General features: G+C 51.2%; 7 protein-coding genes across 7 annotated transcripts; 1 reads left to right on the top strand and 6 right to left on the bottom strand.

Moving 5' to 3' along the window:
* Window positions 1-59: 59 nt before the first annotated feature.
* F5J12DRAFT_843006 (cell morphogenesis N-terminal-domain-containing protein) lies at window positions 60-7,897 on the bottom strand. Its single transcript, XM_051746186.1, has 13 exons — window positions 7,841-7,897; window positions 7,674-7,817; window positions 7,524-7,625; window positions 6,723-7,495; window positions 6,243-6,649; window positions 6,072-6,195; window positions 5,862-5,999; window positions 5,606-5,806; window positions 4,046-5,554; window positions 3,789-4,023; window positions 3,192-3,736; window positions 2,992-3,143; window positions 60-2,944 (listed from the first exon to the last, which is right to left on the bottom strand). Exons 2-13 carry the CDS (start codon window positions 7,705-7,707, stop codon window positions 94-96), a joined length of 7,071 nt encoding a protein of 2,356 aa, XP_051598256.1. The 5' UTR covers window positions 7,708-7,817; window positions 7,841-7,897; the 3' UTR covers window positions 60-93.
* Window positions 7,898-9,746, bottom strand: F5J12DRAFT_921824 (UV radiation resistance protein and autophagy-related subunit 14-domain-containing protein). The gene is made up of 6 exons (XM_051749299.1): window positions 9,588-9,746; window positions 9,344-9,531; window positions 8,950-9,243; window positions 8,711-8,888; window positions 8,345-8,659; window positions 7,898-8,287 (listed from the first exon to the last, which is right to left on the bottom strand). Exons 1-6 carry the CDS (start codon window positions 9,650-9,652, stop codon window positions 8,008-8,010), a joined length of 1,320 nt encoding a protein of 439 aa, XP_051598255.1. The 5' UTR covers window positions 9,653-9,746; the 3' UTR covers window positions 7,898-8,007.
* Window positions 9,747-9,775: 29 nt separating this feature from the next.
* F5J12DRAFT_842995 (26S proteasome regulatory complex non-ATPase subcomplex Rpn1 subunit) lies at window positions 9,776-13,372 on the bottom strand. Its single transcript, XM_051746184.1, has 12 exons — window positions 13,205-13,372; window positions 13,095-13,151; window positions 12,874-13,038; window positions 12,404-12,825; window positions 12,191-12,349; window positions 11,905-12,137; window positions 11,700-11,849; window positions 11,159-11,644; window positions 10,757-11,103; window positions 10,309-10,699; window positions 10,132-10,250; window positions 9,776-10,075 (listed from the first exon to the last, which is right to left on the bottom strand). Exons 1-12 carry the CDS (start codon window positions 13,337-13,339, stop codon window positions 9,881-9,883), a joined length of 2,859 nt encoding a protein of 952 aa, XP_051598254.1. The 5' UTR covers window positions 13,340-13,372; the 3' UTR covers window positions 9,776-9,880.
* A 92-nt stretch (window positions 13,373-13,464) lies between these two features.
* F5J12DRAFT_894449 (phosphoribosyl transferase) lies at window positions 13,465-14,233 on the top strand (the record flags this gene model as incomplete). Its single annotated transcript, XM_051747741.1, has 2 exons — window positions 13,465-13,571; window positions 13,645-14,233. 2 exons carry the CDS (start codon window positions 13,465-13,467, stop codon window positions 14,231-14,233), a joined length of 696 nt encoding a protein of 231 aa, XP_051598253.1.
* A 222-nt stretch (window positions 14,234-14,455) lies between these two features.
* Window positions 14,456-15,764, bottom strand: F5J12DRAFT_236797 (Der1-like family-domain-containing protein). Its single transcript, XM_051738527.1, has 5 exons — window positions 15,514-15,764; window positions 15,432-15,465; window positions 15,340-15,379; window positions 15,196-15,286; window positions 14,456-15,133 (listed from the first exon to the last, which is right to left on the bottom strand). The coding sequence occupies exons 1-5, from the start codon at window positions 15,664-15,666 to the stop codon at window positions 14,678-14,680; spliced, it is 774 nt and encodes a 257-aa protein (XP_051598252.1). The 5' UTR covers window positions 15,667-15,764; the 3' UTR covers window positions 14,456-14,677.
* A 384-nt stretch (window positions 15,765-16,148) lies between these two features.
* On the bottom strand, window positions 16,149-19,002 carry F5J12DRAFT_723520 (uncharacterized protein; the record flags this gene model as incomplete). The annotated part of the gene is made up of 7 exons (XM_051741460.1): window positions 16,149-16,269; window positions 16,319-16,606; window positions 16,659-17,116; window positions 17,172-17,319; window positions 17,765-18,426; window positions 18,480-18,812; window positions 18,871-19,002. 7 exons carry the CDS (start codon window positions 19,000-19,002, stop codon window positions 16,149-16,151), a joined length of 2,142 nt encoding a protein of 713 aa, XP_051598251.1.
* Window positions 19,003-19,215: 213 nt separating this feature from the next.
* Window positions 19,216-22,218, bottom strand: F5J12DRAFT_842983 (Chs5p-Arf1p-binding proteins-domain-containing protein). Its single transcript, XM_051746183.1, has 12 exons — window positions 22,057-22,218; window positions 21,957-21,999; window positions 21,830-21,903; window positions 21,611-21,759; window positions 21,467-21,559; window positions 21,234-21,409; window positions 20,995-21,180; window positions 20,724-20,941; window positions 20,525-20,671; window positions 19,832-20,470; window positions 19,484-19,777; window positions 19,216-19,430 (listed from the first exon to the last, which is right to left on the bottom strand). The coding sequence occupies exons 1-12, from the start codon at window positions 22,096-22,098 to the stop codon at window positions 19,263-19,265; spliced, it is 2,229 nt and encodes a 742-aa protein (XP_051598250.1). The 5' UTR covers window positions 22,099-22,218; the 3' UTR covers window positions 19,216-19,262.
* Window positions 22,219-22,261: the final 43 nt, after the last annotated feature.

Genomic DNA, 22,261 nt, shown 5'->3' with positions numbered 1-22,261 from the left:
AGTTTGGATTCTTTATTAGTTGTACTCGTACATTCCAGAATATATGCGCTGTACTTATGCCAATGCCGGTCCATATGGGTACTAATGGTATGACTAGCCAAGGTGGGTACCATTTGGTCCTTCACGATGGTAAGCAGGGGAATCGAATACAAATGCGTCCAATTCTGACTCAGACCCACTATCATCGGCAGAATCGTCGGAAAAGTAGTGTAGATTGCCAATCTGGAACGCGTCTGCGAACGGCGTGTGGGGCGCATCGTCAGAATCCCCAGTGGAACGTGCAATGATGGATGCGACCCGCTCCTCGAGTTGCTGGCTTGGAAGGAGAACCTGTTGCTGAGATCTATTATTCTGGAAGAACTCGCTCAAATCGTGCAAATCCTGGACTAGCACGCCCAAGTCCTCATCTAATCCGTCCGTAAACGAAACAATATTTCCCCGGGATTCCAACCGAATGAGAGACGGGCGCCAAGAACCAATGCACGTTTGGGCGACCGCATACAGGTTGTGTCGGTATTCGGTACGTCTCGTGTCGACATGCGGAATGGACCACCCGGACTCCTCGGGGACCCCAAATATCTCGCCCTCGTCAACGGTCCCGTGATTGAGAGCTCCGTGCATGCTCATACGTAGGACCTGTCTCGCATTTGGCCCGCCATGTACTTTATTGGGTTCTTCAAGGACATCCAGTGCCTGCGCTGCTAGGTCCCCTTCAACAAGTCTAAGCAACGGCATCAGGTGTTCCGTAGTGAGGCAGTGTGACGCGTTCCGCAGATCGCGTTGTTCGAAGAACACCTTCAACACCTGCATGGTGTGAACGCGCACCCAGTTCTCTTTGTTGAGGACCAGGCCAAGAAGTAGCGTTGAGACATTAGTCCAATGTGCTGCGTAGTGCTCACGAAGGGTAGCCGCGGACTGCCGAAGAAAGTCATCCTTGGTCCGAAAACGATTCTTCACAAGTGATGTCATTACACGAGCGATGGAGTCTCGACCTTCCTGCTCTGCTAGTCTGGCTATACACGTGCAGAACTCGTCGAGTGCTGCATCACGATTGTCGCTCACCATGGCTCGCAGGCACCAGGGTAAGGATAGAGTGAAGAGCTCACACAAGCGACGCTCTGAAGGCTCCACGAGTCGCGAGTCTGATACACGTGTTAGTTGTAGCAAAGCAGTAAATGTGTCTTGCATTGTCACTGCCGAGCGCATGCCACCCAACAAATAGGTTTGTAGGCCGCTTGAAGCATTCCACGATTCAGGTTGCTGGAACAGGAGCGACCCAACGACATCTGCATCTTCCAGGTCAAGCCGAGAGAGAACGGCTATTAGGAGCTTGACTGCTTCTACAAACTCCCGTTCCACCACAGTCATGAGGCATGCTGCAGCGGTCCAGAAAATTTTAGGAAGGAGTGCAGGCTCATAGTTTCCCGCAACAACCGAAGCGGTAATCGCTGTTATGATCTCTGCATTGACCGGATGAAGTTCCGAATCTTGATCTCCGGCCATGGTAGTGAAACGAACTAGGATATGCCCAAGAACAGCCTGGGTAAGAGGGAGCTTCAAACACCGATAGACCTGAAGGCACCGCATGGCAATGCTGCGGATTACACAATGGTCCAAGTATTCGATGGCAACCTTGCCTAGCTGGGATGCCAAGTCTGGTACGAAGAGTCCGATGACAGAAAGTATCTGGTCCACAACGTATTCCATGCGAGTGTTGACAACGTCTATCGGATCTTCATCAGTCCAGAATAGGGAGTCTCCCCTACCCTCCATGGCGGAAACAACGGAAAGTAGTGCTGTTCGGTTGGGAGCTCCAACCTTATCTGTGGCAGGCGGGTACCATGGGATGCAAGACCTCGTTAGCTGGAACAGCATACGCCGAGCCGCAGCGCGCAGCATTGGCACTCGGTGGTCGATATGGGAAAGGACAGCCAAGAGGATGGCGGATATCTCATTGCCATAGGTCCATAGCCGCTCCAGCGCCGTCGAACCAATGAACAGCATTGCATACTGGGCAGATCCTAGGAAATATCTCGGCTGGTCGTCGGCGAATAACACGTCTAAATCCGACCACAGTTCGACTTCAGCCGGCGCCAAGTGTCTAAGCCTGTGGTCAAGCGTGGGCAGCATTCTCTCGGGCTCGCAGATACTGCACAGCTCTTCGAATATCTGGACACCAACGGCCGACCTCGAAAGACATGCTATCACCTCGGATGCACATTTCACAAAGGATCTCGTGGCCACTTTGGAAGATTCGTTAACTAGGAATGAGGCGACAGCACGTCCACAACGGGGGTCTGGAACTTCTACCAGACTAGCCCATATTGCACCAATTTGTTCCGGTTCCGCGTCACTGTATCTTTTGGTGAGAGTGAGCAAGTGGTAAACCGCGAAGCTCCCATCAGTGGTGAGATGTAAAGAGTGCGGGTCCTGGTCCTGCACGTGGAGATGTGGTACCCAATGTTCCAAGCTCTGAAGCATAAGATGAGACACCCTTCCGCCACCACCGTGATGTATCCGCAGAAGGAGTGCGCTAACTTCCGCAAGGACGTCATGAGCTTGGGCAGGATGCTCCCCGGCCATACATTCGGCGATTAGCCGATGAGTCTGCAAGTACACGCTCGGCGCGGGATTGACGATCATCGTCTCAAACTCAGCCATAGCTATGACACCCGAGGCACGTTCATGAGTGGCAACGAGGATATCGAAAGCACGCCGTCTGATCGAAATATCGTTATGGCAGAGGTTTGCCATTCCTAGAGTGACAATTTGAGGAAAGGTGAAGGGATGGTCCGGAGTATCGCAAACTACATCCGCGACAACTTCGAAAAATGTAGTAGCGGTCAAAGAGGAAGTGGTCGGATCACAGAAGCTGCGGCGCATGACGTCACTCAAGAAGGTCGAGCTTAGCTGCGGTAAGGTAAGTAGAGACTTCAGTGCTTTCCTGTGCAAGAACATGAGAAGGTTGCGGTTATCCATAAGGAAACCAACCTCGCGCTCGCTCTTAGATGTATGTGATCAGTTTCAAAGACGGCGTGGAGGCGTTCGACTAGTTGTCCCGGGTCGGGAGTTCTGAGGTCTTGCGGAGGTCGCTCAGTCGGAGACGTAGATTCCATGGCATCTTGGGGAAGGCAAGCTTTTTGCTGCAGAACTTGAGTATAACGACACGGCACAACCACGGAACAGCTCACACAAAGCGCTGCTAGCGCACCAATCGTTGCATTGGACAGGAGTTTGGTCTCGTTCTGGAACCGTTCAGCGACTTCCATTTGTGGGTCATTGTTTGCAGCTACTGCGGCTCTTTGCATAAGAATAAACCTTTGTTTAACAGACTCGCTCTGGGGACCATACTGACACCACCCCTCTACTAGCCGATAAAGCGTGATGTGGATGTTGGGAGGGGTGAAACGATCTGAATCCGGCAGACCTGCCAAAGCATCAAAGAGGCGTTCAACTAATCCACAAAAATAGCGTCGCAAGCGCTGGTGGGCATAGTTTTCTCGATTTTCGGGTACCACGAGAAATGCTTGAGTATTTCTGACGAATTTCAGAGCATGGGAGAGCGCGTCCTGCTTGGCCGTCAAGTTTGGGTGTTGCAAATGCGGTGCGGTGAGGTAGTAGATACGCGCAACCGCAGAGTGCAGTCTCGATTGACGACGAGAGCGACCGGTCCAACCTGATGAGCCATTTTTCGGCCTGATCTCGTCGTAGAACTGACGCGCGAATGAGTTAAGATCTTCGAGGAGCTGTGAGTACGCCTCAGGTGGGAAAGAACTGATACTCAAAACAGCAGCAGTCTCTGAATGGAGCGTAATCAGAGTCCAAGAACGGAGTCAGGTGCCTGAATAGATTCCGAGAAGTGGATGTTCTCTCTCGCTCAAAGCCAACGTCTGATGGGACCCGCGAATGTTCCCTGCCTGCATGCACCATGGCAAGGCGACCCTCAGATACTGTGACCGTGGATGAGAGAATTTTAATCCAAACGTGCCACTGATCGATCAGCTGCATGTTCTCTTTGATAAGCTTGTAACCGTCTTTTTCGGACGCCCGAGAGGATTGTGAACGGATTGCTGAAGCCAGATATCCCGGCAAGATGTAACATAGTAGAGTGATAGCGAGATACGGCAGCTTCGACGATAGCTCTGCAATCGGAAACCAGGTGAGGTGCAAGCGACTGAGAGGAATGCATGAAGGATGGATATATGTGTCGCCAGATTCTGCGGTCTTTGTCATTGTTGCTATCCGCGATGCGTAAGAGAACGTCTGGTTTGCCTGACTTCTTCCACTGCTGCAAACGATCGAATTCAGCGCGATCCAGAAGTTCATCAAAGCCTTGCAAATTGTTGTGGACGTTGTGCTGAAACAGGGTTGAAAACTGTGTCGATACCAGACTTGGATCTGATAATGCGAGAGTAGCGAACAAGGACTGCAGCGACCGCACTAGCTTAACACCAATACACCGAATAGATGATAGTTCGTATGACAGCAGGAAAAGGGCGCCAGCTGCGATATCTCGTGCTTGCGTTGCAATTGTCTGTAAATCGTTTCCTACAGCGTCCAGCTTCTTTCCGTGAGTCAACCCCGAGATCCAGTTGTCGACTATGCTTGTCCAAAGGTTCAATAACCTTGTGCTCTCGAGTACCATCCGGATACCAGCCACCTCGCGTTCGAGACTCCTAGGGTCAAACAATAAGGTCGTGAAACACTTCAACACGGTAAGACCGTGACGTGCATCCTTCATCAATCGTCGCAGGGCAGCACCAGCCGCCTCACCAACCCGAGGCTCTACGTGTATCACACCCCGTACCAGCATATCAACAGCATCTGGAAGGGAAAGCGACGGCGTATGAAGACAACGTGGCCAAGATTGGAAGCAGGACTGGAGAATGCTCATCTGAGAGACCAGCTGACTCGGGTATGCAACTGCTCCCTCTGGATGTCGTCGTATGACTACGTTATGCGATTCTTCAAAGGAAGTACCGCCACCGGTTGAAGATAAACGGGAAAGAGCCCACTGCTCATCAAAGACGGACATGCGGCCAACAGCCTTGAAGCAAGACTGTGCAATAGCAGAGATGGCCGCACCAAACCGTTCGCAGAAGTCCTGAACGCCAGGTTTGGACAGCAAGGCCGATGGTAATGTGTCCGAGGACGACGGATAATCATCCCAAGATGGCACAGCGGAAAAATCGGAGCTTGACGGCCATGTCGGCGTCGGATCTTCGCGCTCCACGGCGTGAAGGGTAAGCAAAGTCGCTTGCACCGCAACCGCAACTCTCTCAGGGACCAAAACGCCGGAGGATTCCTGCAAAAGATCCATGCAGAAATCACGACCAAAGTCGAAGTACTTGGAGAGTACAAAATGTATGACGCAGATGAATGGTTCCAGGTGTTCTTCATTGGGATAAACTAGTGCCCGTCCTTGAGGGAATAGTTGTTTGAGCAGCGTATCGAGTTTAGCTGTACTCGTCGAGGCGGACTCTTGACATCGAAAGAGATAAGTCCAGATCAAGCGCACTACGCCATTCATTATCGGTATACGACTTGGTTTATCCTAAACGAGGAAAATTAGCGAAAAGCCTCGTGTGGCACGGTCGACACATACCTTGAGTTTTCCAATTCCATACTCAAAACAAGCTGTCCATGTTTTGAGAAAGAATTGATGTGGGGCAACACATAGGGTTGTCACCGCGAGCGGGTACGCCGCTTGCCAATACCGCGGCTTTCCCATCATTTCTCGAGCACGAGGATAGATCCTTTCGATGGCTTTTCCCCATAGCGGATGATTGACTTCCGCTTGTGCAGTCTACTCCATGATGTAATAAGCTGTCAAGGACACTATCAAGAGCGACCTTGCACACCTTGCCAATGGGATGGAGTAACCGTACGATCGTTTCTGCGAAAGCGATTTTAAAACGGAGTCCATGTGCATTTTCGAATGACTTCGCCAGCGACTCCATGAATTCTGCGCCTTCTTCGAAAGCTTCAGGTGGCCAAACCTTCGATTTTATGGAGTGGAAAGTATATAGATTATCAAAGGCAGAAAAACTAGTTTTATAAAATGGGCCCACCTTGAGCTGCACGTGGCGTAAGCCTTTAACCAAATTCTCAAACTTGGTATCCGAGTCTTTCGCGACCTGACCACCGGCGACTGGCGCGAGTTCATTAAGGAAACGATCAGTCACACTCACAAATCTGTCACAGGTAAGAAGCAGAGAACACCATGAAGAAAAAAATCCAACCTGATCCTAGCAAGACACCCCAAGACGACAGCATAAAGTTCAGTACATGATCGGTAGTTGGTATTTGAAGTTGCTGCAGGACTCTTGAACTGGTCGAAAATAGTCTCTTCTAGGGAGTAACCAAGCGTATCGCCCAGAGCTTGAGGAGGCAAGGAAGAAAGGACCGAGATCAGTGCTCTGCACATAATGTAGATAACAGCAAGGGATCGGTGCTCCGCCGTTCGCGACCGCGTAGAACTTGCACCGCTAGCACCTGACAAGTCACCAATTCCACGACGCCATCGCGTAATAGCCTCCACTACATTTTTGGCATGCCGTTGTGCGATTTTAGCCAACGACCGCAATAAATCGTCAAACTGAGGGTCGAGGGACGGTGCAAAGTAATCAGTGAGAGCAGGATCGGTATTCTGTCAGAATGACATAATTAATCAAACACGATTTGCTGCTCAACGGTAAGCTTCGGGCAACAGAAACACTTACCAGACTTTCATGTAGAAAAGCATCAATTTTTGCCTCTGCAAGTGTTGCAAAGCGTATGAACACAGCATGAAGCGCATAATCCGATGGACTTTTCCCTCCGCTGATACCCACAGAGAAATCATCATCCGACATTGCTGGACTATCGCCACGAGTAGCTAGGAGTCCATCAGGGACACGAGGAACTGGTGGTGGTGATGCAGGTGGATGGCCAAAAGTAAAGGCGTGATTAGGTGGATGATGACCGGATGAATGGCCATGGTCACTACCATTGTCTGAGTTATGAAATATAGAACCTGATTGAGAGTGATGCGAACGCGCTTTCGAGTGTCCACGGGCGCGGGACAGCGATCGGGGATACCGAGACTCGCCCGCAGGCGTTGGCGGTCGAGGATGCACGTGTGGAGGGCTCGTCGTGTTATGCTTCGAAGTGGAAGTAATTGAATGGGCCAGCGATGACGTTGACCTGTTGAAAGGATTCTTCAGAATTGGGTAAACCTGGCCGTCGATGCTCGGCAAAGGAGGCACGTCAGCATTGTTTTTCGAACTGGACTTGAATGCATTTCGGATTGATGCAAAGGACGGCTTTTTGCTGAACGGAGACGCGGAGGTGCTTGCAGCGGCACCAGTCGTCGAACTTATAGTGGTAGTTCCAGAAATGGTGGACGCTGCAATAGACGGTTGTGGTACATGAGCAAAAGGCTTACGCGGTATGTGATCAAGAAATGAGTCGTTGGAGGCGAGAGAGTCACCACGATTGTGCGTGCCAAAGAAACCTTTGTCAGTCGTCGTCGGTGTGAGGACTGTGGGCGAGCTCTGGACCAGAGTTAGATGAGCCGCCGAAACCAAACGCCCCGGCTCGTCCAAACGGAATTGGTGTTGACGACAAGTCCTCCTCGTCGAGGTCTGTGGAAGTCTTAGATGCAGTACAGCGGTCAGGATATGCAATCTCACCGGGGATGGTTATTTGGATGCCCTCCGAGCTCATTGTCCGCGCCAACTACAAGTGGCTCGAAGAAAAGCCTAAAGGCCGGCTGGAGTATGATGGGACCAAGTTGGGACTATTATGCCAAGAGTATGCAGTACTTCGGCAAGCGTCGAAGTCCCAAAATGACAAGCGTAGTATGATGAGGGCAGCGTGATCCGTTGAAAATATTAGATACTACATACAAGTAGGTATACGCTACAAGAAGATCGTACGCCAGATATTCTAGTAACTTTTCAATGCAGACAATACGCAGGAACTCCGACGCGGCCCCTGCTCTAATGACACCACTCGTTTTCTTCGTCAACCGAACTCTGTTTCTGCTTCATCATCGACAACTTCCCACCCCTCTTCCTCAACAATCCGTTTATGATGTCGTGAAGGAAGAACACCCCAGTCACGGTCATCAGTGGGCGTCCCAGGTGAATACGAGCTTGTGTCGACGGGCGAATTACCTGGCATGGGACGTCGGCGCCGTCCTCGTGTAGGTACAGCGGTCGTTGCTTGCAAAAGCTGAGCGAAGTCAAGGGGGAATGAGGATGGCGTTGGTGGTGAGAGGAGTGGTGTGGTTGCGTGCGAGCGGCTGTTTGAAACGTGACGAAATCAGTAAACACGAGACACAACGATGAAGGATACACACCGGCCCAGTTCTCCACTACAGCACACCGCCCATAAATTAGACAGTGCGTCTCCCGCCTGCGAAAGGGGAATTTCGACGCCTTGGGTATGAGCGAGGTAACACACATTGTATAGCAGCATTGCGAACGCTGTAGTGAAAGAGGACTGAGGCTGAGATCCGCTTGCAGAAACGGGTGTGGTTGACACAGACATCACGGAGGACGCGCTGGCTGAAGTGGAAGGGTAGTGCGTAGAGGGTTGTACGGTAGGCGAACTCGGCGACGAGGGCCTCGTTGACCCTGGGGCTGACAGGTGCAAAGGATGTTTCGTTGACCATCTGCTCGTGTCCAAATCAGTACATCACGAGAGCAAGTGAAATGTCACTGACTTCGCCCAACTACCTGACTCGCCACCCCTGCCGGCCCCGATCCACGGCTGGCCGACGCCGAAACGACCACCACTCCACGTTATTTCAAAAGGTAGTTTCACACCTAAGTAAAAGGCTAGTAAGCCCACGAAATGTATCGTATACGTCAAAACCGCATTGATGTGGTCGGACGGATAGCCTACATATATGTGCGACGTCAGTATGAAGGATACGAAAACGGCAGCGATGGTAAAACCAACGTTGAATGTCGCCCGGTACTGGCAAGACAAGTCCACCAACGGTCCACTCTCCGCGTGTGCCCGCGCGACCTCCTAAAGCTGGCCTGCCCCCAACTTCAACTACGCTGAACACCTCAACCAACTCCTGTACGAGGCCACCTCGCGCACGCGCAAGAGCATTGGACAGTACGTGCAATGCTTGTGTCTCCCGCGTTAGTGCGCCGTCGAGTGGTGGCGTAGATAAGAGCCGTGCTGCTGAGAGCGTACGGCGTCGGGCAGCAACACTCTCGCGCATAAGCCGCACGCGATCGCGTTCTGGCAAATGAAATAAATAAAATACCAAAACAAAGACGTGTAGCAGGTTAAGAATAGAATATCTCCAGGAAGGAGAAATGCAAGGCTATAGGCTACTCACTGGCTTCGTTCTCCCGCCTGAGCTGTCCCAAAGCTTCTGCAAGCTCCTCCGCCCTACGCTGGGCAGCTGCAAATACTGCTCGCGACACACGGGCCCCTTCGACACTTCGCAATGCCCGCGTTGCACGAGAGACCTGTTCATCCCGATCTTTGGCGAAATGTTGGGTTTGTCGTCGAAAATCACGAAGGCTGACCTCGCTGTCAGGGGAATAATATCAGATGGCAGTGAACCGACAGAGACGCACTGATTCCTCAAGCAATTCTCACAATAAAACTGACGTTGTCTCAACTCGCAATTCGTGCACTCCATTGGTCTCCGTCTGGCATTGTACACTGACGTTCGTCGTCGAGAGCAGTCGCAGTCCCGTCCAACAGCGGTAATCGGATATCGAGTTTAGCTTACCCAGGGGAAGTTATGTAATATAGCAAGTGGGCCCCATGCCCAAAGAATGCCCCGAAGGGCTGCTTCAGAAAGCGAGCCTTGATAAAATCAATGTAATCTAACAATGCGTACAAGCACTATATATGTATTTTGGAACTACAGCTGCATCGTCTCCTCCCAGCCCGGGTTCTTCCGCAGAACGACAAACCCTTCTAGCACATGTGCGTATGGAATGTACTCTTCTGTTGCCAACTCAGCTCTCTCGGTGGTACCCAACCGCACAGGAGTCTGATGGGTCTGGAAACCCGAGATAGTTCGGGGTTTGCCTGCTTGACCGACAACATCCACAGCCTGCACAAAAGATACATGTAAGAATATAAAACCATCGTAAACCCTATAACGCTGACCTGGCCAACGCGGACTGTAACAGGAAGAGATTCCAAATCCTCGTTAAGGGTGATGAGGAACCGCGGGTACATGGCAGTCACCAGGAAGTACAGCATCCAATGGTACTTGTCAAGCACGACTGGCAGAAACGAAATGGTGAACGAGGCCAACCAAGAATTTGTAACTTATCCACTCACAAGCTTTTGCATCTGTGAATGCCATTATTGCTGCCAGTAAGCCAGCGACGGCCGGTCGACTCAATATGTTACGGTCGCTAAAGAAAGGGTTGATTCCTATGGTGCCCTTGCCCATATGCACCAGGCCCTGAGCTACGCGTACCACGAACAAGCAGTCAGGTTCTTTGTAGTAGTACACCGCCAATTGGCGAAGCATCTGCGCCAGCCGTGCATTGTTCGTACCAGCGCCAACTAAGCCCATAGCAAATATGGCGTTCAAAGCAACCTGTAAGTCGCTATCATGGCTGTACTTGGACAGCGTATCAAGGACGGTGAGTTGTGGATTGGAGGCGCTGATAAGACCCAGAGCAAGAGGAACAGACTTGCGGATAATCGGGTCACCATAATGCATCTGCAAGAACATTCAGCAGCTGTTGGCGGTGGAATTTGACAGATCGGAGGAGCGTACCAAATGATTGAACTGCCTCATGGACATTTCCGCCCCAATCTCCTCTCCCATGGCAATCATTGCAATACCGAGGACGGCAAATGATCGGAAGGTGTCATCCGGTTTACTTTCTTCCTTGCTGTCTTCTTTCTTCTCTGCCTTTTCCTTCTGTTTTTCCTTTTGGGCTTCTTCCTTCTCTTTCACAGCTTCCAGATGTTCTCCGCACAGGTGGAGGAGCCGTTGTACGCGCAAGACATTTCCAGTAGCCACAAAAGAACATATCTCAACGAGAATCTGTGCCTGCTTAGAAATGGGATGCTCAATGGTCTTCAGCGTTTCTAGTGTTGCGTCGGATGCATCTTGCAGACCTGTATGAATGCCATTTTAGTCTTTGGTCAGCCGTCAGATTAACTGCGTACTGACCAACGAACAAGAGGGCAAGACTCAATGCCAAAAAGCGACCCCACTTCTCGCCAAGCGCCCGCTCGTCCCGTTCCATGAGAGTTTGTAAAATGGTACTAATGATGTCCCCGTTCCCACTGCCCACAAACACAAACCCAAGAGCGAGCGCACTCAGCGAAGCGACCTCCATGGACGTATCTTCATCGGCGACCAAAGGTAATAGAATGTTAAACAGGTCCTCCCGATGTGACCCAGCGTATGCGAGTCCCAAGCCGACAATTGAAGCGGTTTTCAAAGAAAGCGACGCATTCGTGACGTATTCACCGAGAAGGGCAAGTGCAGCATCGGCTTCCGTACGGACGCCGGCATTAAGTAGTCCAGTGGCAAGGAGAGCACCGGCTTTGATGTGTTCTTCTGACGAGTACGTATACTTGTCAACGTGACTGAGACCAATATCAGTGTCCCAGAGCAGACTGAGACCGAGACTGGCAACCGCGCTCATCATCCCTGAGAGGTGAGATAGGATAAGACACTCTGCTAAGCTCGCACGGAACACGCTGACCATGATCCTTGTTCTTATAGACCCAACTGTTTCCTTCCTCTGCTTCTACCATAAGTTTGTCGTTCCCAAAGCCAGCGTTCACGAACGCATTTACGAAGGTGCCTGCCAAGTTACCCCGTGCAGAGTCGACATTCGCTGAGAGCCCTCCCCCTTTCATTTGGAAAAATTGGTACAGCTGCAACACGTCAGATAGTATGGGACATACGGGTGTTCTCGAGATGGCTTTTATACACGTCCTCTAAGCTCTTGGGATCCGCAACGCCAAGTTCTTTTCCGAATTCTTTAAAGAACTTGCTTAGGTTAGTGTTACTTAGACATTCCATTATGTCTTTTGGGAACTCCGCCTCCCCGTCAGCGTCTTCAGATGGTGGTGGATGCAACCATTCAACAGGAATTTGCGACCGAGCCAGCAGAAACGCAAGTTGGCGCCGCATTATCCTGCCAAATAGCTAAGAATGGCAAACTAAAAACACTCCGAAACTGTTACGAACGGATTCCCAGACGCGTTGAAATCCTCTCGAATGAGGTCGGCGTCATTCAAACGCATCCCAATGCTCAGTGCTTCAGGTAATTTGGAGAATTGGAGGTAAACTTTGTGTATAGTCCGCAGGAAGGTAACATCGTCCGGAGGGGGTAAAAGATTTACGCAGCTGTCATATATGGATGTGTGAGAAAGATATACGCTCGGCTCTCAACTTACGTACCGATCCATGTACGTGCAGACCCGACCGAACGTGTTTATATCGACAAGGTCAGCTATCCGATCCACGATCTCCAGCTCCACGAGAAGATCGACGGCGTCTGGCTCTGCGTTATGGCCAAGGAAAAATTTGGCACATTCTAGTCCCAGCGCGTGTAAATCTTCGATGGAGCCCGGTATTGTTACTAGCTCTGCGTTGGGTTTCTCCGGGCTAGGGGACTCCTCTCCTTCTTGTCGGATGGTATACTCCTCCCCGAGCTCTGCCGCAAGATGTCGGACGTATTCATGGCCCCACGACCCAGGTTCGGGGATCGTTGAGGAGGAAGGCATGAGGGAGGCGGATATGAGACGATATCGAAGGGTACCCCTAGGTTGTGTATCGGAGTAGGTCATCGCAAGAGCGGACAGAATATCTGCAAAGAGACTCTAAATGTGCATTAGGATCATTCGGGATACGATGACAGGTGTGACGACCTTGTCCTCCGATGTTGGCCAGGTTTCAAAGAGGCTCTGGAGCCCTGGGTAATGCGGGTGCAGAAACTTGAGTGGTTTCGGAACAGACGTCATTGAAGAGGTCGAAGTCCTGATGAGTGTTCGGAGAGTTTCGAGGGCAGGACGGTACAGGTTCGTGTTTGATTCCTGGAGGATGGCACGTTCAGTCATGCCAGAGCACAGATGCGATGGACACCCCCTACCTTTAGTCGCTCGACAAGCATTTCCAGCTCTGCCTTGAGCTGTGCATCTTCCTCCGACTGGAATCCAAAACTTGGTATGAGCGCATCCGAGACGCGTTGGGGGTACTCACAAGCTCTTCCTCCTCGTCTCTCTTGTCGCCATTGGGTTTGGAAGGGTTGAGCTTGTCCCTGTCATCATCCTCTTTCTTCTTGTTCTTTGGATCCTCCGCAAAAGCCTTGATTTCTGCAACCTGGCGCTCTGGCATGGCGAGTGTCAACCTAGCTAATAGTGTTTTGCGAGGACGCGCGTCGGATGGCCTGTCGACCAAAAGCGGTTGTTTGGCAAAAGCCCCTGTTCCAAACAAGATAATCAAGCCTACCATCTATTACCATGGCATCCATTACCGAAACACTACAAGGTTTCCAAAACCAACTGCTAGAACAGGCGGAAGAGGTCGGCGCTCTGAAATTCGGAGCGTTCACCCTTAAATCTGGCCGGTAAGTGCAGGGCCAATATCTACCCTCTAGTGTCGGAGGAAAATTAACGTTTGTTACTCGTGAATATCTGCAGTGTTTCGCCCTACTTTTTCAATGCGGGCCTCATGAGTTCCGGAAATATCTTAAATACCATAGCGAACGCATACGCTGCTACTATAATCGCCGGACTCGGCTTTCCAACCAACCCCCTCCCTCCATTCGATGTCATCTTTGGACCGGCGTACAAGGGTATCTCGTTGGCTGCATGCACCGCCCTCGTACTAAGTGCGACCTACGGCAAGTCTTATGGATTTGCTTACGACAGGAAGGAGGCAAAAGATCATGGCGAGGGTGGGAAGCTAGTCGGTGTGCCTGTCAAAGGGAAGAAAGTGCTCATCCTCGACGACGTCATGACTGCGGGCACGGCCGTTAGCTTGGCCATCGCATCGATCCAGAGTGCAGGGGGAGAAGTGGTGGGCGTCGTGCAGCTGCTAGATAGAGAGGAAGTGGGGAAAGATGGAGAAAGCACTGTAGACGAGATCGAAAACGTCGTGGGCGGCAGAGGACGCGTCCAGTCGGTGCTGAAGATGAAAGACCTCATGCGTTGGCTAGCGAGCAACGGTAAGCAGGAACAGCTGAAGGCGATGGAAGCGTACCGGCAACAATACGGTAGGAAGGAGTAAGTCATATCGGGTTCCCGGATACCATTAACAATACCTTAACACAATCCACTACCATGATATCATTCGTCGTGCTTTGGCATGCCATCGCATCGAAAACTGGGCACTGCGTCTGTTAACGACATGACGACGAGAGTTATCCCCCGCGCTCAGTTACTCTTTGCCAAGGTCGCTGTAAAACCCAATTGGGGAGCATATTACAGGGGTGATGAAATTGGCACTTTGAGGTCATGCCTGGAGGATGACTGCGGAATTTGATACACACTAGAGCCTCCTCGCGGGCACACTGCTGTCAGTCAATTCGTCTGTGGCATCCGTGCGACAGGCATGACGCGCCGAGGATGTACCTTGGCTACGAGGACGGCATCGTAACCAGGATAGTGTGGAGTGGCGATGGTCCCAATCGTGTTCAAACTGAAATACATCCACGCATGGTTGTTAACATGTTTATGAACTACCTAGTCGCTGACCACCTCCCCAGTTGTGACCTGTACCTCGAGCACTCGTCTGTTGCCTCCGGGGTGGTACTACATGGTATCCGGCCCCAGACGATCCCCTAACGCCCTCACGCTCACCAAACCAATTTCTGAGCCAGCGAGGTGCCCGAGCATAGTTAGCCAATGGACCACGTTCCATCCCACCAGCTCCGGTGTTGGCACCCCATACCAACCACCACCATAGATGGCCAACAACCAACCCGCTCACGGATTGCGCAGCAACGTTCATACCGCTGACCAGAAGATCCATGCCAAGCATTGCATATGGCACGTACGCAACTGGGAGAGTTATAAGGCCCATAATGGAACTCTGTGTGCCTGGCGGGGCCAGAGCACACGAAAGGTAGGTGAGAGTATGAAGTAAGGGACGGTTATGAGACCACGACTCGAGCGGCCTGTTTGCTAGCTGGAAACACACAAAAAGATGAGGATGAATGATGAGGAATGAAAAAAAGGGAAGGTCGTTACAATGATGGCCAAGCACGCGAATACGAGTTGCCAAGCGTAGTCGGACGATCTACCTTGGTAATACATCGTTTCAACGCCGTTAGAATTCCGACTAGTGGCACACATCATAAGAAATTGGTAGACAGTAAGCGTGCGAATACCCACTATAACATAGCGAGCTCGAAGATGTAGTCGAACTGCATGCCTTTGGTTGACGTTATTACGCATCCACACCCCCGAGACAGTTAAGTACTTACTTCCAAAGAACATGCTTGTATACAGTCGCCATAGCTGAAGTAGGGATTGAGAAGCGCATCCTCCTGATCGCTAAGTGCCTACCTCTAATTGCTTGGTGACGTGTTCTTTCAGGAATATGAGGTAGTAGGGAGGGATGATATTCAGACGGGCTGCAAGTGTGACACCGAGGGAAGATCCTAGAAGGAAGCGCGTTACTGGTGGTATTTTTCGCACTTCAGCTATGAGGTCAGCCATTGCGGTAGTCACGACTCGAGGAAGAGTGTAAGAGGTTTAGAACACGTGACGAGGTACCGGGACTCGCGACGGCCCACTGGACAGGGTCCGTGCCACACACACTACGAAAACCGGGTTGCCTGCAACTGAACCGTCCAAGTGAGTGAAGCAAATCTATTTGTATTCAACTCAAACCCGCGACCACAAGTGTGTATATCGTCAGGACAAGGACAAGACTATGGTATAGAAGAATATATACTTTACATATGTATCGTACGAGGTCAGTGTCCATCTAAGGTTTCGTGGACTAAAGTAAGAGGAGTAGTCGTGAACAAAGAGGGAGTCAACGGGGCTGCAACAGGTTGCGAGCACCTATAAAACATCAACAACTTGTCCTGATGAATATTACGCGATTGGGCAGGATCCATGGTTTATGGACATTTTCAGGCTAGACGCGGATCAGTAGGACTTTCTGCAAAGTAGTCTGCTTGGTGGATAGTCGCTCATTGTACAGTGATCTCGTGTTCTATAGGTTCTCCTTCTGGAAAAGGAGGAAGTCTGATCTTGATGGTAAGTATCCCGTCTTGCATTTCAGCAGTGATATCTTCGGGCTGACAACCATAACTTGACACACAGGATTGTCTGTAGTGGAGACAACTGACCTTGGTCTCACTCGCAACCTACGAGCGTTCGTGTGAATTCACCGTACTTGCGTTCTCTCACAGCGTAGCCTTTGCTTGGAAAAACTGGCCTTGCTCTCCCCGACACCACGACTTGTTTCACTCCATTGTAATAGCATGTAGAAAGGACGATACTGATGTCGCTCTTCTTCAGGCCAGGTAATTCAAGTGATGCACTCAAAAGGTGCGTCTCGGAGTCATAATGAACATCCGTTCGTATGATGAACTTGCGGTTTTCCGGAGGAACATTGACCGCATGGGCTGGGCTGATTAAGGACGTTCTGTGGTGTGTGAAGCGTATCATTGTGTCCTGACTGCAAAGGATCAGCTCACGTTGCTGAGGCAGTGCCTAGGTAAGGGGGGAGTCTTGTTGGAGCGGTGGTTGGTGCTGGCATGCTTCCAACCGAAACGTGTCTTTGGGATCTCACGCTTTGCACAACATCTTCGTACTCTCTTCTGGGTCTGACTGTTCCTGTGCCCGCACTTTGAGGGCGCCTGTATGGGTGAGCAACCATACGAGCGTCGACGAAACTTGGCATAGCCCGGGCTCGTTCTGGGCCCGGCCCCTGATAAGTGCCTGCAGATGGCGGGCCAGAAGGGGGTGTGGTACTTGTTCCGACACGCATTTGACGTGTATCAACTTGGATATGTGGTCTTATCTGCTGAGGATGGCGCGCATGGTCGCGTTGACGGTTAGAATCATGGCTGGGTACGACCGAGACAAACTCTTGGATTTGGATGGTTGATGGGGACGGCGTGGTGTACATCTCTGCTGGTTGCTGTGGTTGTGGCTGATTGTTGTTGTTGCTGCTGCTGCTGCTGCTGCTGCAAAGGGTGGTGAAGAACTTGCTGCTCAAGATGCGGCGCGTCACCGCCATCCCACTGAATGGGGGTCTGAGGTGTGGTGGGCGTCGATGAGTATCCTGTGAATTGGTATGACATGGAAAAAAAAGGGGTTTGCGGAGGTAAAACACGACGCGCCAATAATTTATACCTGCGGCCCTGCGGGCAACTGGATCCGACGAGTCACAGCTCCGGATCCGAACTTGGACGGCAGGCGGAACTCGGACCCCTGACACTTTTTCCACAATTACTTACGTTTTCTGTGTCCTCCGTTCCTCCATGAGCAGTTGGATGGCGTACTTGGGCGATCCATCACATAGCTTCGAATAATACAAGTGTAAATTGTAACGAGAGGATTACTGTGATATTCTGTGATGCTGCCCCGCTCCACAGCACCGACAGAAGAGCGCGCCTCTGTATCGGGGTCCTCGCGTCAGACCGCATTGGCATTGTTCGACTCATCAGGGACGACGAAGTACAATGGAAACTTTAATTCTTACACGTACAATACTTATTCAAACAGGCGCGACGATCGCCGTGTAGAAATGGAAAACGGAAACTAAGTTGGTACTCTGGGGGCGAAGAAGTGGCCTTACTCGCTAGGTTGCTCCGCCAGATCAGTGCCCTCCAACATCGCCCCAAGATTCTGACTTCCAGCCCGTGAGCGAGGCATCAACATCCCCGTCTCAGCAATTCGGGCACCTCGATCAACACTTGCCCTGCGACTGAGGCCGTTCCTAAGCGTTCCGGACTCTACCATACGGCGGTCCGATCCCAGACGTCCGTTTGGCCGTAGAGATTCCATTGGAGAAGAGACGTAAGAAATGATGGGAGACCCGTACGATGAAGATAACGACGGAGGTGGGACAGACGGATAAGTTAAAGCGTGGGGATTGGGAACAGGATATGGGGGAGGAGGGTTGGAAGTAAGTGAAACTGACGAGGGTGGTGTTGTTGAATGCGTGCCGTTACTCGTGTAACTCGCAGGGTTTGTCGCAGTGGGCGAAAAGACAAAAGGTGACTCTGTAGATGATGGTGAATGTGAAAGCGGCGTCGTGGTTTCAGAGGGGTGGTTCAAGGGCCGATGATGCACAGGGGATGGTCGAGGTATTGGCACACCGTGTGACATGCGAGGACTCGCGGTGTGTGCAACAGACGTATTTGAGGGAGAAAGGTTGGATAGGGAACGTCGGTGGGTCGGCTGTGAAAGCGGATCTGCTGATGACAATCCAACCAAGTTATCCACCGACAATCCAAGCTTTACGAGAAAACTTCAATCATCCACACGTGTGTTGGCAACGAATGGCTTACTCTGCGTCTATGTTCCAACAACTCCTCGCGATAGATCTCGTTCAATCGTGCGATGCGCACATAGTCCCGCTCAGTATCCACCAAGCGGCTCCTCAACTGCTCGTTTTCACGCCTCATAGCCTCTAACAACACCTCAGCGCTGGGAGCAGTGGGATCATATCCGTTCAGAAACGCGGATGTCCCGGTTCTCGCGTCGGGAGAAACGGACGGTGATCCTGCTGCCTGTTGTTGCTGTACCAGACGCAGCGCGGAGAGCTCTCTGTTTAGACGGTTCACATGAGATTCCGACTCGGCCTCGAGGGCATTTTCAAGGTTGATTTTCTCTTCGCGGAGCTATGATGCAGCCATTGTCATCCCTCCACTATCAGCCGAACCATGGGCACGTTCATACCTGTTCCAGCTTGCGTGATAGTATGTTGATTATTCGTTCCTCCTCCGCCTCATAGGCGTTGATGAGGGTCTCCTCTCGTTTGAGCTGGCTGGGACTACTAGTGGAAAGTCGTCGAATAGGAGAGTCAGACATCTTGGTTGGCAACGACACAAGTCCGGTTTCTGCACGTCAGAGGTATGAGAGCTAATAGCAGATTTTGCTGCAAGTGACGGCCAGTGACGGGGATAAGTGCCAGAGACGCCCCGGAAATGCTGGCAGGTTTGCGATGGCGGAGGAGGCAAGCTAAATGGGACCCACTCTACATACCATTGCCTACTCGGGAAGTCTCACCGGGTCACGCCATGTCTCACAACACGATGAATTATCTAAATCGAAACGAACCAAGTACCGTATCAAAAGTCGTATCCTTCCACCTTAAACGTCTTTCCATATTGCAGGTAACTATCCATAATCTTCAGTATAGGTTCGGACAGGCCCATGCTCAGCAGTGTGAACGAGATCTTGGCGTGGCCATGGATTTCCCCCAACTTAAAGAAGCATCGGGCAATGAGGGTCGGGTACTGTAGGGTTTCAGTCATTACACCGTAGAGCACGGCCGCATGGGGTTGCTCACTGTCATCTCGGTAAAATCCGCATGTTGGTATGCAGCAAGTCTTATGGCGGCTTGGACAGTACGGGTGATGTCACCCTCCTCAGCGTACGTCTCCAGTAGTTTTGTCCATGGCTTTTGGGAGTATCGGGAGGTCTCGATGCATCTCTGGTACGCTTCCTTTGCTTCCTCTTTGTGATGCAAACGGACACCCAGGTCACCAAGGATTTCCCACTCCAAGCCAGTTTTCCGATAGGCCACGTGTTGTGTTTTGAAATGTGCCACCTCGGCCCGGAATATTGTCCACACTCTCAAATCCTGTATGAGCCATTAGTGCCTGCTGAAAAGGTGTGTACCTTGTGCCTTGCTTACCTCATAAAGGACCATGAATAAATTATCCAACCAACGCTCACATAAACGTTTGTTCGTGAAGGAAAATCCTTCCTGGGGAGTAGCTGGAGACGCCTCTGCCTCCTCATTAGCAGCAGCAGTCAATGGTCTCTCAACGATGGGACTTGTAATGACGGATGCAGGGCCATCGGTGTCCTTGCCATTTGGCGTCGCCCAACCAGACTCCGCCAATTCTCTTTCTATGTCCGATTCGGTGGACACCCGTATGACAGGGATGCTATCAGAGGGATTGAGGACCTCCTCCTCCAACTTATTGTCCAGTTCGGACGCTTTTGATCCCCCTGAGCCACGTACGCCCTTGATAGACGCATCGTCGTCGGCAGTGAGTGTCGCAGACTCGGATCGACGACCAACTGTCCCATCTTCGTAAATTACCGCGCTATCCGCCTCCTGACGTATCCGCTGCCTGAGGGCAGCATTTTGGATATCGGCCTGCGCCTTTTGCATGCGGTATTCTTCTTCCATCACGAAAACGGCACTCCGTGTTTTCAAGAGCTCGTCCCACCCGATTTCAGAAACCAAGCGAGTAAGGAGAACATATGCCCGCGCCCAAGTTCCCCGCAACCCGGGAGCCGGTAGCCGAAGGAGAGCAGGATCAGCCTATGCAAGAGTGTCAGGCTGAAGGGTTATCAACGCATGAGCCGGTGACCATACTTCGTCATCCTCGAATTTTTGCCTCTCGGGAAGGATATCACTGATTTGCCTTTTGGTGGGAAGATGTACACGAGACGTCGGGATAGCACGATGAGTATCTCTGCCATTGTACGTAAACATAGGGCAGGAATTCAGAGTGAGCAACGCCTGAGCGGAGTGGATGAGCAGAAAGGGCACTAAAGATTTTAAAAATACTTGCAGATTCGTAATCCTTCGTCTCGATATACAGTTCTGTGAGCTTCTCCCACGTCACGAACTCACTTGGGGCACAATTTACTGCTTCCTTCGCTAGTTTGAGTGCCCAGTCGGCTTTACCTTTTGAGCGAAGGAAGTCACTTTGAACGTGTAGGAGAGTGTAAGAGCGTGGTGTGTGCTTGATAGCGTTTGACATGATTTGCACCGCTTTCACCTCTTCGTCTGTGCGAGTCGTCACATTCACTCACGATACTACGGGAGAGCAGGCGCCTTACTCATTCCTAGGTAACTTTTGGCAAGGAGGGAGGCAACTTCGGGTTCGCGGGCAGAAAGCTTTTCAAAAAGGTTGGCTGCTTGTTGCCACCTCCCACATCCACCGAAGTATTTCAGGATACCGGCAGTTAAATGATTTGAGACAATCGTCGCAACTTGAATCTCCGGGTCCGATCCTACCTGCCACCCTGTATATGGAAGTCGGTGGAGTCTGAGAAACACAAAGTAAGAGTGAACGCACCTTTCATGAACAATGCTTCTGCAGCTTGGAGAAATCGTACTTCTCCTTCAGAAGACGTGACTGGATCTAGTTTACGGTATGCATCAAGCCAGTAGGAAGGATCGTCCGAATACAAAATCGCCCGGAGCAGAGCAGACATGTAGGTTTCTTGCCATATTTCAGGTGTGGCTTCGTGACTGTGGTAACAGGAATGAAATGACCTAGAGCCTTCGAAAAGTATAGAAAGGACGAACCGCTCCCCACGCAAATCCACGACATAAGCATTCACTCCACCTGGAATCTTCACGTCGACGCGAACATCTACGCGAGAGAACGCGTTGAAACAACTAAAATTTGCGGTCACGGAGACGAGAGGGAGAGACAATCAAGGTACCAACCAATAACAACCGCTCCTGACCTTCCATGTAGGACCCTTCGAGAACCACGCCAAGTTATCTTCGAAGGAATAAGTAAGGGAGTTGATATAAGCAGCGAGCGAAGCAGATGAAGAAGCGTCGACGCCTGATATATAATGGAAAGAACCCAGCTGTTCATAGTGACGAATGAGTCGCGTTGTTGTGAGAAGGATAACAGACAATCAGAATGCCTCTACATACATCGCGCTGCCCAGTCCTTCCCGTGCTCTTCACAACATGACAGAGGTCCGGCGGTCCAAGCTCACGAAAGGTGGCTACATTAAGAGTTAGAGTTGTGTTATGACGCAGCAGAACCGAGTCCGCTCACCCAAGCTCTCTGTTCTAGCCGTCAGGGCTTCGCCTATATCGACCTAAAACTTTGCGATCAACCAATCCGCAGATACAGACACCTGGAAGGCAATACTGACTTCAAACAATTCAGGTATATCCTTGAAGGCCGCATCCGCCATTCTTAACGTTCGGGGCCCAAGTACTTGTGCAGAAAGAACACTTGAGCAACGCGAACGCGGAGTTGTTGTTGTTACCAAACAATCGCGGTTGCCGCCAGTGACTGCTCGAACTTGCTAGTTACTCTTTACAATGTCTCCTATATACTACATCATGAAAACGGCC

The sequence above is a fragment of the Pisolithus orientalis genome, assembly GCF_024613125.1.
Source record: "Pisolithus orientalis strain OTSU chromosome Unknown F5J12scaffold_23, whole genome shotgun sequence".
Lineage (NCBI taxonomy): Eukaryota > Fungi > Basidiomycota > Agaricomycetes > Boletales > Pisolithaceae > Pisolithus > Pisolithus orientalis.
This window is presented reverse-complemented; position numbering and strand designations above follow the sequence as displayed.

Excerpts from the sequence above, each read along its gene's own strand:
- F5J12DRAFT_843006 (XM_051746186.1), bottom strand. The coding sequence starts at position 7,707 with ATGAGCTCGGAGGGCATCCAAATAACCATCCCCG. Across the intron at positions 7,626-7,673 it reads CATCCAAATAACCATCCCCG|ACCTCGACGAGGAGGACTTG; the intron begins GTGAGATTGCAT and ends AGACTTCCACAG. Across the intron at positions 6,650-6,722 it reads CTTTTCTACATGAAAGTCTG|AATACCGATCCTGCTCTCAC; the intron begins GTAAGTGTTTCT and ends TCATTCTGACAG.
- F5J12DRAFT_921824 (XM_051749299.1), bottom strand. The coding sequence starts at position 9,652 with ATGGAGTGCACGAATTGCGAGTTGAGACAACGTCAGTTTTATTGTGAG. Across the intron at positions 9,532-9,587 it reads GAGAATTGCTTGAGGAATCA|CCTTCGTGATTTTCGACGAC; the intron begins GTGCGTCTCTGT and ends CAGCGAGGTCAG. Across the intron at positions 9,244-9,343 it reads CAGGCGGGAGAACGAAGCCA|AACGCGATCGCGTGCGGCTT; the intron begins GTGAGTAGCCTA and ends TTCATTTGCCAG.
- F5J12DRAFT_842995 (XM_051746184.1), bottom strand. The coding sequence starts at position 13,339 with ATGCCAGAGCGCCAGGTTGCAGAAATCAAGGCTTTTGCGGAGGATCCA. Across the intron at positions 12,350-12,403 it reads GTCTGCACGTACATGGATCG|CTGCGTAAATCTTTTACCCC; the intron begins GTACGTAAGTTG and ends CATATATGACAG. Across the intron at positions 11,645-11,699 it reads CTATAAGAACAAGGATCATG|GGATGATGAGCGCGGTTGCC; the intron begins GTCAGCGTGTTC and ends CTCACCTCTCAG.
- F5J12DRAFT_236797 (XM_051738527.1), bottom strand. The coding sequence starts at position 15,666 with ATGGCTGACCTCATAGCTGAAGTGCGAAAAATACCACCAGTAACGCGC. Across the intron at positions 15,287-15,339 it reads TTCGAGCTCGCTATGTTATA|TCGGAATTCTAACGGCGTTG; the intron begins GTGGGTATTCGC and ends GTGTGCCACTAG. Across the intron at positions 15,134-15,195 it reads TCGCGTGCTTGGCCATCATT|CTAGCAAACAGGCCGCTCGA; the intron begins GTAACGACCTTC and ends GTGTGTTTCCAG.
- F5J12DRAFT_842983 (XM_051746183.1), bottom strand. The coding sequence starts at position 22,098 with ATGGCGGATGCGGCCTTCAAGGATATACCTGAATTGTTTGAA. Across the intron at positions 21,560-21,610 it reads GTCAGGAGCGGTTGTTATTG|TTGTTTCAACGCGTTCTCTC; the intron begins GTTGGTACCTTG and ends CGCAAATTTTAG. Across the intron at positions 21,181-21,233 it reads AGAAGCATTGTTCATGAAAG|GGTGGCAGGTAGGATCGGAC; the intron begins GTGCGTTCACTC and ends TTCCATATACAG.